At 41.4% G+C, this 17,620-nt stretch overlaps 1 protein-coding gene across 1 annotated transcript in view; it reads left to right on the forward strand.

Moving 5' to 3' along the window:
• The window catches only part of znf804a (zinc finger protein 804A), a 164,572-nt gene that overhangs the window by 130,283 nt on the left and 16,669 nt on the right, over positions 1-17,620 (forward strand). Inside the window, exon 2 of the mRNA XM_031801623.1 lies at positions 12,333-12,482. Within this exon, the coding sequence (XP_031657483.1) occupies positions 12,333-12,482 (150 nt within the window). The remainder of the gene's footprint in view (positions 1-12,332; positions 12,483-17,620) is intronic.

Genomic DNA, 17,620 nt, shown 5'->3' on the forward strand with positions numbered 1-17,620 from the left:
TGAAATGTTCTACCTGCAGCAGACACACACAGGGTATTGCTGTTCAATGAAACACTATACTGTAACTTCTCAAAAGTCTGAGTTGGTTGTTTCTCAAAAGTCTGAGTTGGTTGTTTCTCAATCATCTGTATTGGTTGATTCTCAAACATCTGTATTGGTTGTTTCTCAATCGTCTGTATTGGTTGTTTCTCAAACATCTGTATTGGTTGATTCTCAAACATCTGTATTGGTTGTTTCTCAATCGTCTGTATTGGTTGTTTCTCAATCATCTGTATTGGTTGTTTCTCAAACATCTGTATTGGTTGATTCTCAAACATCTGTATTGGTTGTTTCTCAAACATCTGTATTGGTTGTTTCTCAATCATCTGTATTGGTTGTTTCTCAATCGTCTGTATTGGTTGTTTCTCAAACATCTGTATTGGTTGTTTCTCAAATGTCTGTATTGGTTGTTTCTCAATCATCTGTATTGGTTGTTTCTCAAACATCTGTATTGGTTGATTCTCAAAAGTCTGAGTTGGTTGTTTCTCAAACATCTGTATTGGTTGATTCTCAAACATCTGTATTGGTTGTTTCTCAATCGTCTATATTGGTTGATTCTCAAACATCTGTATTGGTTGTTTCTCAATCGTCTGTATTGGTTGTTTCTCAAATGTTTGGATTTGATTCAATCAGTAACTCAATTGGGAATGACCTTTACATTTCAATCACGTTACAACGCATGGATGACTGGATGGATGAAATTGAGCGCATGGTTAAAATATGTAACGCTCTTTTGCACACAATCGGACACTGCAATCCAAAAGGAAAGGTAACTTATGATGATAAACATCTTGATTTATCTAGATCAGTATAAGTCTCCTAGACCTCTAGATCAGTAGTAGTCTCCTAGACCCCTAGTAGTCTCCTAGACCTCTAGACCCCTAGTAGTCTCCTAGACCTCTAGATCAGTAGTAGTCTCCTAGACCTCTAGATCAGTAGTAGTCTCCCAGACCTCTAGATCAGTAGTAGTCTCCTAGACCTCTAGATCAGTAGTAGTCTCCTAGACCCCTAGTAGTCTCCTAGACCTCTAGACCCCTAGTAGTCTCCTAGACCTCTAGATCAGTAGTAGTCTCCTAGACCTCTAGATCAGTAGTAGTCTCCCAGACCTCTAGATCAGTAGTAGTTTCCTAGACCTCTAGATCAGTAGTAGTCTCCCAGACCTCTAGATCAGTAGTAGTCTCCCAGACCTCTAGATCAGTAGAAGTCTCCTAGACCTCTAGATCAGTAGTAGTCTCCTATACCCCTAGTAGTCTCCTAGACCTCTAGATCAGTAGTAGTCTCCCAGACCTCTAGATCAGTAGTAGTCTCCTAGACCTCTAGATCAGTAGTAGTCTCCTAGACCTCTAGATCAGTAGTAGTCTCCCAGACCTCTAGATCAGTAGTAGTCTCCTAGACCTCTAGATCAGTAGTAGTCTCCTATACCCCTAGTAGTCTCCTAGACCTCTAGACCCCTAGTAGTCTCCTAGACCTCTAGATCAGTAGTAGTCTCCTAGACCTCTAGATCAGTAGTAGTCTCCCAGACCTCTAGATCAGTAGTAGTCTCCCAGACCTCTAGATCAGTAGTAGTCTCCTAGACCTCTAGATCAGTAGTAGTCTCCCAGACCTCTAGATCAGTAGAAGTCTCCTAGACCTCTAGTAGTCTCCTAGACCTCTAGATCAGACTGTTTCAAGTCCCAGACTGTTTCAAGTCCCAGACTGTTTCAAGTCCCAGACTGTTTCAAGTCCCAGACTGTGTCAAGTCACAAACTGTTTCAAGTCCCAAACTGTTTCAAGTCCCAGACTGCTTCAAGTCCCAAACTGTTTCAAGTCCCAGACTGTTTCAAGTCCCAGACTGTTTCAAGTGCCAAACTGTTTCAAGTCCCAAACTGTTTCAAGTCCCTGAATGTGTCAAGTCCCTGAATGTGTCAAGTCCCAGACTGTTTCAAGTCCCAGATTGCTTCATGTCACAGACTGTTTCAAGTCCCAGACTGTTTCAAGTCACAGACTGTTTCATAGGTAATGAAAACACTGACACTTGGAACTTGGTGGAACTTTCTTCTAGATTTCTACATGCTGTCTATATGTATTAGCAATGACAACTCACTCATGCAAAGTCAAACAGCAGGTAGCTACTTGTTTGGAGCTTCAAAATGTAGTTATCCGTCTCCCTTTGGCACTTCTACCAAATGGTTGAACAGCATACCTGAGTTTATAACAGCCTTTTCTGAATACAATTTGCAAAGCTAATCATTTCAGTTATCTATTTCCTGCTAAATTATGCAAGCATCTCTGAAAGTATAATAGTTTCGAAATACATTATATTTCTATTTTCCTTTGGCAATATGTCATTTTAAGGGGGTTCTAGATTTATTCACGAATGAATAAATATGAACTCTCCAGATCTTTATTCATTTTCATAATATAATATTATAATATTATAATATTATGACTCCTGGTTATCAACCTCTGGCTTGTTAGGCTAAATGTTTATTTGAATCCCCCCCCCCCCCTCCACCTTTTATGTGGAAAAAACATCAATCAAAACAGAGATTGACTTTTGAAAACGTATCTATTCCATCAGTGTGTTGTGATACACGTTAACACAGGGTTGCATTGTCTTTACCCTCCTACCCTTTTCCAAACCTCTTGTGATCCTCTGGTTCCTCGACCTTGAGTAGAGGTCACCCATCAATATCAATGAAAACAAGTTGTGATGGTCAAAACAAGCGCGATGGCCTATGTAGGCAAGACCATAGCGTTATCTCACTCCCGGTTGGCTACACCACATGGAGGTACTAATATCACATGTTATACTTCATGTTACAGCAGAGTTGTTCTTGTGTTCTTCTTCTATTCTTTTTCCGACAGTACGTGTGCTGCTATTTATACAGTTCTAGTCTGCAGCATGCAGCCCCTGTGTGGCAGCTCTGTTGGGATTTGTTTTACGACACCCCGTAATCCTCTGGTTTATAAATACTCCGTCTTTTGATGTTCTAATGTAATGCCTGATTGGAAATAACTCAAAACAAAATTAAACAAAAGAGGCAAATGTTTCAAAACGGTAGCTAAATATATTCATTTTCACACAGCATCAGCTTGTAGTCAATGAGACAGGGTTAAACAGCGTGAGATTATGTTCCATATTAGTCCATGTCTGGGGCCTCTCTGTGCTCTGAGCTCAGGGGAATAATACAATTACCTTGATTAATAATAATACACTTCCCTCAGAGGGAGGGAGAAAGGGTCTGGAGCTGTGCAGTGTCCTGTGGGTTAGCATTAGCCTCTGCACAGGGAAAAATAATGCCGTGTGGGTTAGCATTAGCCTCTGCACAGGGAAAAATAATGCCGTGTGGGTTAGCATTAGCCTCTGCACAGGGAAAAATAATGTTGTGTGGGTTAGCATTAGCCTCTGCAGAGGGAAAAATAATGCCGTGTGGGTTAGCATTAGCCTCTGCACAGGGAAAAATAATGTTGTGTGGGTTAGCATTAGCCTCTGCAGAGGGAAAAATAATGCCGTGTGGGTTAGCATTAGCCTCTGCACAGGGAAAAATAATGCCGTGTGGGTTAGCATTAGCCTCTGCACAGGGAAAAATAATGTTGTGTGGGTTAGCATTAGCCTCTGCAGAGGGAAAAATAATGCCGTGTGGGTTAGCATTAGCCTCTGCACAGGGAAAAATAATGTTGTGTGGGTTAGCATTAGCCTCTGCACAGGGAAAAATAATGTTGTGTGGGTTAGCATTAGCCTCTGCAGAGGGAAAAATAATGCCGTGTGGGTTAGCATTAGCCTCTGCAGAGGGAAAAATAATGCCGTGTGGGTTAGCGTTAGCCTCTGCACAGGGAAAAATTATGCCGTGTGGGTTAGCATTAGCCTCTGCAGAGGGAAAATCATGCTGTGTTAACCTAGCGCTGTGCGGAGAGAGCAGGGACAAACCCATCGCACTAACCTCCATATCTAAACTGACAGATAAAGCTGTCACACTACCAGACGTCTGATCTTTCTACAGACAAAGTGTGAAAACCCTGACAGATGAACGCTGTGTGTTCTTTATAGCTTCATGTTACTGTTCTCTTCCCTGCACATATCAGACAACAATGGTCTGGAATGTTCTCCTTTCCTGCACATATCAGACAACAATGGTATGGAATGTTCTCCTTTCCTGCACATATCAGACAACAATGGTCTGGAATGTTCTCCTTTCCTGCACATATCAGACAACAATGGTATGGAATGTTCTCCTTTCCTGCACATATCAGACAACAATGGTATGGAATGTTCTCCTTTCCTGCACATATCAGACAACAATGGTCTGGAATGTTCTCCTTTCCTGCACATATCAGACAACAATGGTATGGAATGTTCTCTTTTCCTGCACATATCAGACAACAATGGTCTGGAATGTTCTGCTTTCCTGCACATATCAGACAACAATGGTCTGGAATGTTCTCCTTTCCTGCACATATCAGACAACAATGGTATGGAATGTTCTCTTTTCCTGCACATATCAGACAACAATGGTACGGAATGTTCTGCTTTCCTGCACATACAAGACAACAATGGTATGGAATGTTCTCTTTTCCTGCACATATCAGACAACAATGGTCTGGAATATTCTGCTTTCCTGCACATATCAGACAACAATGGTCTGGAATGTTCTCCTTTCCTGCACATATCAGACAACAATGGTCTGGAATGTTTTCCTTTCCTGCACATATCAGACAACAATGGTACGGAATGTTCTGCTTTCCTGCACATATCAGACAACAATGGTCTGGAATGTTCTCCTTTCCTGCACATATCAGACAACAATGGTATGGAATGTTCTCCTTTCCTGCACATATCAGACAACAATGGTATGGAATGTTCTCCTTTCCTGCACATATCAGACAACAATGGTCTGGAATGTTCTCCTTTCCTGCACATATCAGACAACAATGGTATGGAATGTTCTCTTTTCCTGCACATATCAGACAACAATGGTCTGGAATGTTCTGCTTTCCTGCACATATCAGACAACAATGGTCTGGAATGTTCTCCTTTCCTGCACATATCAGACAACAATGGTATGGAATGTTCTCTTTTCCTGCACATATCAGACAACAATGGTCTGGAATGTTCTGCTTTCCTGCACATATCAGACAACAATGGTATGGAATGTTCTCCTTTCCTGCACATATCAGACAACAATGGTCTGGAATGTTCTCTTTTCCTGCTATAGAGGCAGACTGAAAACCCTTTAGAGTGGCTGACACCCTTTAGAGTGGCTGACACCCTTTAGAGTGGCTGACACTCATTTATTCCCCAACATTGATTAGATCTCTCATTTATTCCCCAACAGTAATTAGATCTATCATTTATTCCCCAACAGTGATTAGATCTATCATTTATTCCCCAACATTGATTAGATCTCTCATTTATTCCCCAACAGTAATTAGATCTATCATTTATTCCCCAACAGTGATTAGATCTATCATTTATTCCCCAACAGTAATTAGATCTATCATTTATTCCCCGACAGTGATTAGATCTATCATTTATTCCCCAACAGTGATTAGATCTATCATTTATTCCCCGACAGTGATTAGATCTATCATTTATTCACCGACAGTGATTAGATCTATCATGTATTCACCGACAGTGATTAGATCTATCATTTATTCCCCAACAGTGATTAGATCTATCATTTATTCCCCGACAGTAATTAGATCTATCATTTATTCACCGACAGTGATTAGATCTATCATTTATTCCCCAACAGTGATTAGATCTATCATTTATTCCCCGACAGTGATTAGATCTATCATTTATTCACCGACAGTGATTAGATCTATCATTTATTCACCGACAGTGATTAGATCTATCATTTATTCCCCAACAGTGATTAGATCTATCATTTATTCCCCGACAGTGATTAGATCTATCATTTATTCCCCAACAGTGATTAGATCTATCATTTATTCCCCGACAGTGATTAGATCTACTGTATCTGCAGTGTAAATGACTCCACAGCTTCACTCTACTTCCTCAGCCACCATTTTTGTTGTTGTTTAATTGTTCTCATCCCCTCCACTCCTCTCCCCTCCTCTCCCCTCCACTCCCCACACATTAGAAAGATACAGTAGATCGAGGTTAATAAGTCCTCATTAAAGATTTACTGATGACTTTGCCTTTTTGAACTCTTGAATCAACTTCATATCAGGGAGGGGCATGTTTCCCACTAGATTTTTTTATATAAAACTGATATAACACTTCAATCCCCATATCAAATCCAAACAAAAGTTATTCGTCACATGCTTTTTATTTGACAACAGGTGTACTGTATATGTGGGGCGGCAGGAGGCCTAGTGGTTAGAGCGTTGGGCCAGTAACCAAAAGGTTGCTGGATCGAATCCCCCAAGTTGAGAAGGTAATAATATGTCATTATGCCCCCTGAACAAGGCAGTTTAACCCACTGTTCCCCGGTAGGCAGTCATTGTAAATAAGAATTAGTTCTTAACTGACTTGCCTGGTTAAATAGAAATAAAAATACCATTAAACTTTGAGAGTCTATTGTCAAAACCGTGCATCAAACTAAGTAACATAATACAAAACAGAACCATCAAAATGTGTCCGTTTAAACTAGAGATATCTGTTATTTTGCATGGGCTGCATCTCAATCAGGCCAACCATGTGTTTGATACCATTCCACTAATTCCACTCCAGCCTTTAAACTAGAGATATCTGTTATTTTGCATGGGCTGCATCTCAATCAGGCCAACCATGTGTTTGATACCATTCCACTAATTCCACTCCAGCCTTTAGTACAAGCCCATCTTCCACAATTAAGGTGCCACCAAACTCCTCAATCCATACCTATCCGCCGGAATGGTTTGATCTAATAACTAATATGACTCTGGAAAGAAGGGACTCTCACAAACACGATGGTCTTCTCTATTTTGCTCTACGACCCCCACGAGCCCCATGCGACTCATCTGAAGTACCATCGCCCTTTGAAGCAATCTCCAAATTAGGCAAACACATTTGAAGAAGACAATGCTCTGATCATTGTCTAAACGCACCCAACCACAGGAGGCTTGTGGTACCTTAACTGGGGAGGACGGGATCATAGTAATGTGTAGAACGGAATGAATGGAATGGTAATCACAAATGCACAAATTGTTGAAAGTCCAATGTTAGTTGCAGAACGTTTAGTATAACTGGCTACAGTCTATTTGTTTCATTTCACTGATTTGTTTTACAGTTTCTCTGCATGTAAATCATTATCTCTGACATGAATTCTGTTGCTGTGTAAATCATTATCTCTGACTTGGATTCTGTTACTTTGCCTGTAAATCGTTATCTCTGACATGGATTCTGTTATTCTGCCTGTAAATCATTATCTCTGACATGAATTCTGTTGCTTTGTAAATCATTATCTCTGACATGAATTCTGTTGCTGTGTAAATCATTATCTCTGACATGGATACTGTTGCTATGTAAATCATTATCTCTGACATGGATACTGTTGCTATGTAAATCATTATCTCTGACATGGATACTGTTGCTATGTAAACCATTATCTCTGACATGATACTGTCGCAATGTTTTCTTCTCATTGGAGGCTTCTCCCGTTCAGAGGGAAAATGTAGCATTTTGTGCAGGAGCTGTATTTACAACGGTCTCTTCCAGGACAATGTGGACCAACCGGTGTGGACCAACCGGCGTGGACCAACCGGTGTGGACCAACCGGTGTGGACCAACCGGCGTGGACCAACCGGTGTGGACCAACCGGCGTGGACCAACCAATGTGGACCAACCGGTGTGGACCAACCGGCGTGGACCAACCAATGTGGACCAACCGGTGTGGACCAACCGGCGTGGACCAACCAATGTGGACCAACCAATGTGGACCAACCAATGTGGACCAACCAGTGTGGACCAACCAATATGGACCAACCAGTGTGGAACAACCAATGTGGATCAACCAATGTGAACCAGCCAGTGTGGACCAACCAGTGTGGACCAACCAATGTGGACCAACCAATGTGGACCAACCGGTGTGGAACAACAAATGTGGACCAACCGGTGTGGACCAACTAATGTTGACCAACCGGTGTGGACCAACCGGTGTGGACCAACCGGTGTGGACCAACCAGTGTGGACCAACCAATGTGGACCAACCGGTGTGGACCAACCGGTGTGGACCAACCAGTGTGGACCAACCAATGTGGACCAACCAATGTGGACCAACCGGTGTGGAACAACAAATGTGGACCAACCGGTGTGGACCAACTAATGTTGACCAACCGGTGTGGACCAACCGGTGTGGACCAACCGGTGTGGACCAACCAGTGTGGACCAACCAATGTGGACCAACCGGTGTGGACCAACCGGTGTGGACCAACCAGTGTGGACCAACCAATGTGGACCAACCGGTGTGGACCAACCGGTGTGGACCAACCAATGTGGTCCAACCGGTGTGGATCAACCGGTGGGGACCAACCAATGTGAACCAACCGGTGTGGACCAACCAATGTGGACCAACCAATGTGGACCAACCGGTGTGGACCAACCAATGTGGACCAACCGGTGTGGACCAATCGGTGTGGACCAACCAGACTTCTGATGCAACACATGTTTGCTGGCAGAGGACCGTAGGGAAAGAAGTGGCAACTCTTATTAACAAACAGATGAATAACTTGCACAATCTCCCGGGGAATGCACACCGCCTGTCTTCTCCTTCTCTACTTCACAGGATGCCGTTCCGATGTGTTGAGAATATCACTGCCATGTCAACTCTGATTGACTGAATGGCCAATGTTTTCCGGTGACCTCCGGTGACCTTTCCCCAAAGAAGTTTCCGCCCTAGAAAATGGAGTAGGACCATCACTTCTGACTCATTTAGTGGATCATGCTGTCACCCTTCCTGCTGCCCAACCGTGGAAGCACTTCACCCAACCTTAGAGGAGGGAAGCGGCCCGTGGCGAGTGGGGGCTTCTTTGGCATTGGGAAGCATTGACACAAATCCAGTTGTCAAACAGCTTCGCCCCCTCCTGGCTTCGGAGTTTCCAGCGCTATCGTCCCCTTTCCTGACTCCTTCCTAGCCGGGATTTGCCTCAGATTCTGCCTTAGGCTCGGATCATCGGGCCTCTAGGGTGCCTGACGCGTGGGCTCCTCCATCAGCCACAATGGGTTTTGCGGCCGGTACTCGTAACATAACAACATAACAATACAAAAATATCCATGTCACATGTTATTGATACAGACCGGTACTCGTAACATAACAACATAATAATACAAAAATATCCATGTCACATGTTATTGATACAGACCGGTACTCGTAACATAACAACATAACAATACAAAAATATCCATGTCACATGTTATTGATACAGACCGGTACTCGTAACATAACAACATAACAATACAAACACATCCAGGTTCCTTGTTATTGATACAGGGTGGGACTTCTTGACAAAAGCAATGTTTCTACTCCCACACCTCCTTCAAAGGAAGGGGCGGCAGCGTAGCCTAGTGGTTAGAGCATTGGACTAGTAAGCGGAAGGTTGCGAGTTCAAATCCCTGAGCTGACAAGGTAATCAGGTAATCAAGGTAATGACAAATCTGTCATTCTGCCCCTAAATAGGCACAAAGCTGTCTCAAAGCTATACAGTCCTTCTTTAACCTGTCTCCTCCCCTTTCATCTGCACTGATTGAAGTGGATTTAACAAGTGACGTCAATAACATTCATCTGGTCAGTCTGTCATGTAAAGAGCAGGTGTTCTTAATGTTTTGTACACTCAGTATGTATTGTTATAGGCCTGTACTTGTAACCTAACCGAAGAATCCAATATATTCAGGGAACATGTTATTGAACGCCTTTGATGCAATGCTAGTTCATTTTCCACATTTACACCACCTATCCATTAGGAGCAATAGCCTGGTAATAGTTTAACAGTTTATCTCTGCGTGAACCGTGTCAATCAGGATCACTTGTTTGGTGGTCTGATATAATACCTAGTGCATGCAGGGCGTTTTCACAGCTTACCGGCTCTTTTGGATGCTTGGTGCGCTCACACACACACACACACACACACACACACACACACACACACACACACACACACACACACACACACACACACACACACACACAGAGAGACACACAGAGAGACACACACACAAAGACAGAGAGACACACACACACACACAGAGACACACACACAAAGACAGAGAGACACACACACACACACACACACCCCCCCCATTACATCTCTCTGGGTCTGTAATGGGCTGTGATATCAGCGTAAAGTGGTAAGGTCCATGTCAGAACTAACCCCACACAATAGCCTGAGTGGGTTCTCTCCCCCGTTAATGACAATATTATCGCACAGCAATTTGAGGCACTTTGGCTCCCCCGAACTGATTGAGGGGGGGTTATAGAACCACGAAGCCTCTTCAGTTCAGATTTGAGCCAATTGGACAAAATAGGAAGGATGAGACGTGATAGTTTAAAAGCAAAGGGTTTGAATCTGAACACAAGGCGTGTGTCCCAAATATAGTAACCCATAGTAGGGCTCTTGTTACAAGTAAGCGCAGTGTGCACAGGGAACAGGGAGCCAGTTTGGACACAACACCCATGGCTATCCAACGAAAGTTCAGCTCAAGGTTAAACTGTTTCAGCTGTTTGATGTTGAATCGTATCCCTGTGTGAAAACGCACCATTGAATTACATTTCAGGAAATAAAATCATGAGAAGCCCTATTGTCCGCCAGGTGTTCAGGTTTTTAGTTTATTTTCTATTTTCGCCGCGGTGTGATTTTATCCTTTGAGGAGGATCTATGCAAAAAGGCTTCATGTTTTGATAGTGATTTTTCACATCAGCACTAAGAATGAGATATAGTGTAAATAGATTAAAATCTTGAACGGCGTTATTTTCTTCTTCTCTTGGCCACGGGGATGTTTGAACAGGACACCTTTTGGGAATAGGAGGTTTAATACGTATCTGTATCCAACAGAGCTTTCAATGTACGAGTTTCCATATATCCTGAGAGTGAAATAAATTAGATTTGAAATATGATCTGTACCCTAGTGAAAGTAGTCTCATCCCCCATTTAGCTGTAAATCAATATTTAATACGGAATAATAAAACGAGAAAATGAGGATCTATATGAATTCAGGGGTTTTCAAGGAGCATTATATTAAAGGACCACAAACATCCCTCGCCGCAAATTATGTAAATAAATCAAGAGGACGTGAATAATGTGTCTGTTATTAAATCTGTGGGTAAATAACATGCATCATAGTGTCATCTGTTTCTGTCTGAATTAAGCATCTGGTATAGCGTAGTAGAATAATATTGTCTCACCTAGAACACACCAATCACAGACATGTTGTCTCAGAACATACCAATCACAGACATGTTGTCTCAGAACACACCAATCACAGACATGTTGTCTCAGACCACACCAATCACAGACATGTTGTCTCAGACCACACCAATCACAGACATGTTGTCTCAGACCTCATCAATCACAGACATGTTGTCTCAGACCACACCAATCACAGACATGTTGTCTTACCTAGAACACACCAATCACAGACATGTTGTCTTACCTAGAACACACCAATCACAGACATGTTGTCTTACCTACAACACACCAATCACAGACATGTTGTCTTACCTAGAACACACCAATCACAGACATGTTGTCTTACCTACAACACACCAATCACAGACATGTTGTCTTACCTAGAACACACCAATCACAGACATGTTGTCTTACCTAGAACACACCAATCACAGACATGTTGTCTCAGACCACACCAATCACAGACATGTTGTCTCAGACCACACCAATCACAGACATGTTGTAGAATTAGATCCCATCCTTCACACTGAGTTGATAGAGTTTGATTCCCTCCTTGACACTGAGTTGAGATGGTTTGATTCCCTCCTTGACACTGAGTTGAGATAGTTTGATTCCCTCACTGACACTGAGTTGAGATAGTTTGATTCCCTCCCTGACACCGAGTTGAGATGGTTTGATTCCCTCCTTGACACTGAGTTGAAAGAGAGTTTGATTCCCTCCTTGACACTGAGTTAAAAGAGAGTTTGATTCCCTCCATGACACTGAGTTGATATAGAGTTTGATTCCCTCCTTGACACTGAGTTAAAAGAGAGTTTGATTCCCTCCTTGACACTGAGTTAAAAGAGAGTTTGATTCCCTCCTTGACACTGAGTTGATATAGAGTTTGATTCCCTCCTTGACACTGAGTTGAGATAGTTTGATTCCCTCCCTGACAGAGGTGGTGTTGTCCTTGTTGTTTCTTCCAGGACTACGCGGAGAAGGAGAGGACGGCGACAATGGCCAAGGCCTTGGAGGACCTGAAGGCCAACTTCTACTGTGATCTGTGTGACAAGCAGTACTACAAGCATCAGGAGTTTGACAACCACATTAACTCTTATGACCATGCTCACAAACAGGTAATGGACCACACACACACACACACACACACACACACACACACACACACACACACACACACACACACACACACACACACACACACACACACACGCACACACACAGACACACACACACACACATGTACCTCATTGTATTCAACCATTAGATGTCTTAATTGTTTGCTTATCTTTTCTTAATCTTTTGCAAACAATTCAGAAGTGTTCATGGACAAATACTGTGTGGCTATGAACTGTAACTAGTGACTACCACTCATTTATTCAGTAGATATGTCCTGTAACTAGTGACTACCACTCATTTATTCAGTAGATATGTCCTGTAACTAGTGACTACCACTCATTTATTCAGTAGATATGTCCTGTAACTAGTGACTACCACTCAATTATTCAGTAGATATGTCCTGTAACTAGTGACTACCACTCATTTATTCAGTAGATATGTCCTGTAACTAGTGACTACCACTCATTTATTCAGTAGATATGTCCTGTAACTAGTGACTACCACTCATTTATTCAGTAGATATGTCCTGTAACTAGTGACTACCACTCATTTATTCAGTAGATATGTCCTGTAACTAGTGACTACCACTCATTTATTCAGTAGATATGTCCTGTAACTAGTGACTACCACTCATTTGTTCAGTAGATATGTCCTGTAACTAGTGACTACCACTCATTTATTCAGTAGATATGTCCTGTAACTAGTGACTACCACTCATTTATTCAGTAGATATGTCCTGTAACTAGTGACTACCACTCATTTATTCAGTAGATATGTCCTGTAACTAGTGACTACCACTCATTTGTTCAGTAGATATGTCCTGTAACTAGTGACTACCACTCATTTGTTCAGTAGATATGTCCTGTAACTAGTGACTACCACTCATTTATTCAGTAGATATGTCCTGTAACTAGTGACTACCACTCATTTATTCAGTAGATATATCCTGTAACTAGTGACTACCACTCATTTGTTCAGTAGATATGTCCTGTAACTAGTGACTACCACTCATTTATTCAGTAGATATGTCCTGTAACTAGTGACTACCACTCATTTATTCAGTAGATATGTCCTGTAACTAGTGACTACCACTCATTTATTCAGTAGATATGTCCTGTAACTAGTGACTACCACTCATTTATTCAGTAGATATGTCCTGTAACTAGTGACTACCACTCATTTATTCAGTAGATATGTCCTGTAACTAGTGACTACCACTCATTTATTCAGTAGATATGTCCTGTAACTAGTGACTACCACTCATTTATTCAGTAGATATGTCCTGTAACTAGTGACTACCACTCATTTATTCAGTAGATATGTCCTGTAACTAGTGACTACCACTCATTTGTTCAGTAGATATGTCCAGTAACTAGTGACTACCACTCATTTATTCAGTAGATATGTCGTGTAACTAGTGACTACCACTCATTTGTTCAGTAGATATGTCCTGTAACTAGTGACTACCACTCATTTGTTCAGTAGATATGTCCTGTAACTAGTGACTACCACTCATTTATTCAGTAGATATGTCCTGTAACTAGTGACTACCACTCATTTGTTCAGTAGATATGTCCTGTAACTAGTGACTACCACTCATTTATTCAGTAGATATGTCCTGTAACTAGTGACTACCACTCATTTATTCAGTAGATATGTCCTGTAACTAGTGACTACCACTCATTTATTCAGTAGATATGTCCTGTAACTAGTGACTACCACTCATTTATTCAGTAGATATGTCCTGTAAATAGTGACTACCACTCATTTATTCAGTAGATATGTCCTGTAACTAGTGACTACCACTCATTTATTCAGTAGATATGTCCTGTAACTAGTGACTACCACTCATTTATTCAGTAGATATGTCCTGTAACTAGTGACTACCACTCATTTGTTCAGTAGATATGTCCTGTAACTAGTGACTACCACTCATTTATTCAGTAGATATGTCCTGTAACTAGTGACTACCACTCATTTATTCAGTAGATATGTCCTGTAACTAGTGACTACCACTCATTTATTCAGTAGATATGTCCTGTAACTAGTGACTACCACTCATTTATTCAGTAGATATGTCCTGTAACTAGTGACTACCACTCATTTATTCAGTAGATATGTCCTGTAACTAGTGACTACCACTCATTTATTCAGTAGATATGTAATGTAACTAGTGACTACCACTCATTTGTTCAGTAGATATGTCCTGTAACTAGTGACTACCACTCATTTATTCAGTAGATATGTCCTGTAACTAGTGACTACCACTCATTTATTCAGTAGATATGTCCTGTAACTAGTGACTACCACTCATTTATTCAGTAGATATGTCCTGTAACTAGTGACTACCACTCATTTATTCAGTAGATATGTCCTGTAACTAGTGACTACCACTCATTTATTCAGTAGATATGTCCTGTAACTAGTGACTACCACTCATTTATTCAGTAGATATGTAATGTAACTAGTGACTACCACTCATTTGTTCAGTAGATATGTCCTGTAACTAGTGACTACCACTCATTTATTCAGTAGATATGTCCTGTAACTAGTGACTACCACTCATTTATTCAGTAGATATGTCCTGTAACTAGTGACTACCACTCATTTATTCAGTAGATATGTCCTGTAACTAGTGACTACCACTCATTTATTCAGTAGATATGTCCTGTAACTAGTGACTACCACTCATTTGTTCAGTAGATATGTCCTGTAACTAGTGACTACCACTCATTTATTCAGTAGATATGTCCTGTAACTAGTGACTACCACTCATTTATTCAGTAGATATGTCCTGTAACTAGTGACTACCACTCATTTATTCAGTAGATATGTCCTGTAACTAGTGACTACCACTCATTTATTCAGTAGATATGTCCTGTAACTAGTGACTACCACTCATTTGTTCAGTAGATATGTCCTGTAACTAGTGACTACCACTCATTTATTCAGTAGATATGTCCTGTAACTAGTGACTACCACTCATTTATTCAGTAGATATGTCCTGTAACTAGTGACTACCACTCATTTGTTCAGTAGATATGTCCTGTAACTAGTGACTACCACTCATTTATTCAGTAGATATGTCCTGTAACTAGTGACTACCACTCATTTATTCAGTAGATATGTCCTGTAACTAGTGACTACCACTCATTTATTCAGTAGATATGTCCTGTAACTAGTGACTACCACTCATTTATTCAGTAGATATGTCCTGTAACTAGTGACTACCACTCATTTGTTCAGTAGATATGTCCTGTAACTAGTGACTACCACTCATTTATTCAGTAGATATGTCCTGTAACTAGTGACTACCACTCATTTATTCAGTAGATATGTCCTATACCTATGAAATGGCTGTTGTTGCTGTTACTGTTGTTGCTGTTACTGTTGTTGCTGTTACTGTTGTTGCTGTTACTGTTGTTGCTGTTACTGTTGTTGCTGTTACTGTTGTTGCTGTTACTGTTGTTGTTGTTACTGTTGTTGCTGTTACTGTTGTTGCTGTTACTGTTGTTGCTGTTACTGTTGTTGCTGTTACTGTTGTTGCTGTTACTGTTGTTGTGTTACTGTTGTTGCTGTTACTGTTGTTGCTGTTACTGTTGTTGCTGTTACTGTTGTTGCTGTTACTGTTGTTGCTGTTACTGTTGTTGCTGTTACTGTTGTTGTTGTTACTGTTGTTGCTGTTACTGTTGTTGTTGTTACTGTTGTTGCTGTTACTGTTGTTGCTGTTACTGTTGTTGTTGTTACTGTTGTTGCTGTTACTGTTGTTGCTGTTACTGTTGTTGCTGTTACTGTTGTTGCTGTTACTGTTGTTGTTGTTACTGTTGTTGCTGTTACTGTTGTTGCTGTTACTGTTGTTGCTGTTACTGTTGTTGCTGTTACTGTTGTTGCTGTTACTGTTGTTGCTGTTACTGTTGTTGCTGTTACTGTTGTTGCTGTTACTGTTGTTGTTGTTACTGTTGTTGTTGTTACTGTTGTTGCTGTTACTGTTGTTGCTGTTACTGTTGTTGTTGTTACTGTTGTTGCTGTTACTGTTGTTGTTGTTACTGTTGTTGCTGTTACTGTTGTTGCTGTTAGCTGTTGGCTGTTTGCCTTTGGCTGTTTGCTGTTGCTGTTGTTGTTGTTGTTGTTTGTGCTGTTGTTGGCTGTTGTTGTTGTTGTAGTTTCTGCTGTTTTTGTTGTTGCTGTTGTTGTTGTTGTTGCTGTTGGCCGTTGGCCGTTCTCAGTTGCTATTGCTTTTGTTCCTGTTCCTGTTCCTGTTGCTGTTGCTGTTCCTTTTCCTGTTCCTGTTGCTTTTGTTGTTGTTGCTGTTGTTGTTGTTGTTGTTGCTGTTGCTGTTGTTGTTGTTTACTGAGCCAGAGGTAAATCTTATTCTAAACTTCGACGTGATATAAGTCTACACTAAGTATCGATGAACAGTGAGTTGTTTGATTCGATGCATACATAACCCTTCCCTTTCTGCTTGTTCTATATGCAATCTGAATAGTGTACCTATTGAACTGCACAAGAGGAGCCATTTCATTGGATAAAGCTTGATTGTCACACATTTGACACTGCTGAAGTCTCAGCAAAACATTTACCAGAAAACAACTAAACATTGTCGGTTCTGTTTCGTTTCATATATTTGTAGACGACAGTGTTTGTTTTGTTCTCGACATGTACTCAATATTGGATAATGTTCCCTAAAAGGGAATCGACATCAACACTAACCTTTAAATAGCGAGTTTAAAGCTGTAATTTCTCCACTAGTCTGCTTTCTGATGTGTTCTGACCCTCGTTGCTCTGGACTCGCACAGCACCTGAAAGCTAAAAGTCTCCTGGGTCGGTGCTGTGAACACCAGGGGCTCAGTCAACTATTGAAGCATCTACCAACCTCCCCCCCAACCCCCCTCCCCCCTCGTGAACCCACTATTGAATGTAGCCAGCGTGAGAGAAATGAACACATGGATTTCTGGGGGATTTAGATAGAACCCCCTACATGCCAACACACGCAGGAGAGTGCTTTCACACACACACACACACACACACACACACACACACACACACACACACACACACACACACACACACACACACACACACACACACACACACACACACACACACACACACACACACACACACACACACCCCTCTG

The sequence above is a fragment of the Oncorhynchus kisutch genome, linkage group LG2, assembly GCF_002021735.2.
Source record: "Oncorhynchus kisutch isolate 150728-3 linkage group LG2, Okis_V2, whole genome shotgun sequence".
In the NCBI taxonomy this organism is placed as follows: Eukaryota; Metazoa; Chordata; class Actinopteri; order Salmoniformes; family Salmonidae; genus Oncorhynchus; species Oncorhynchus kisutch.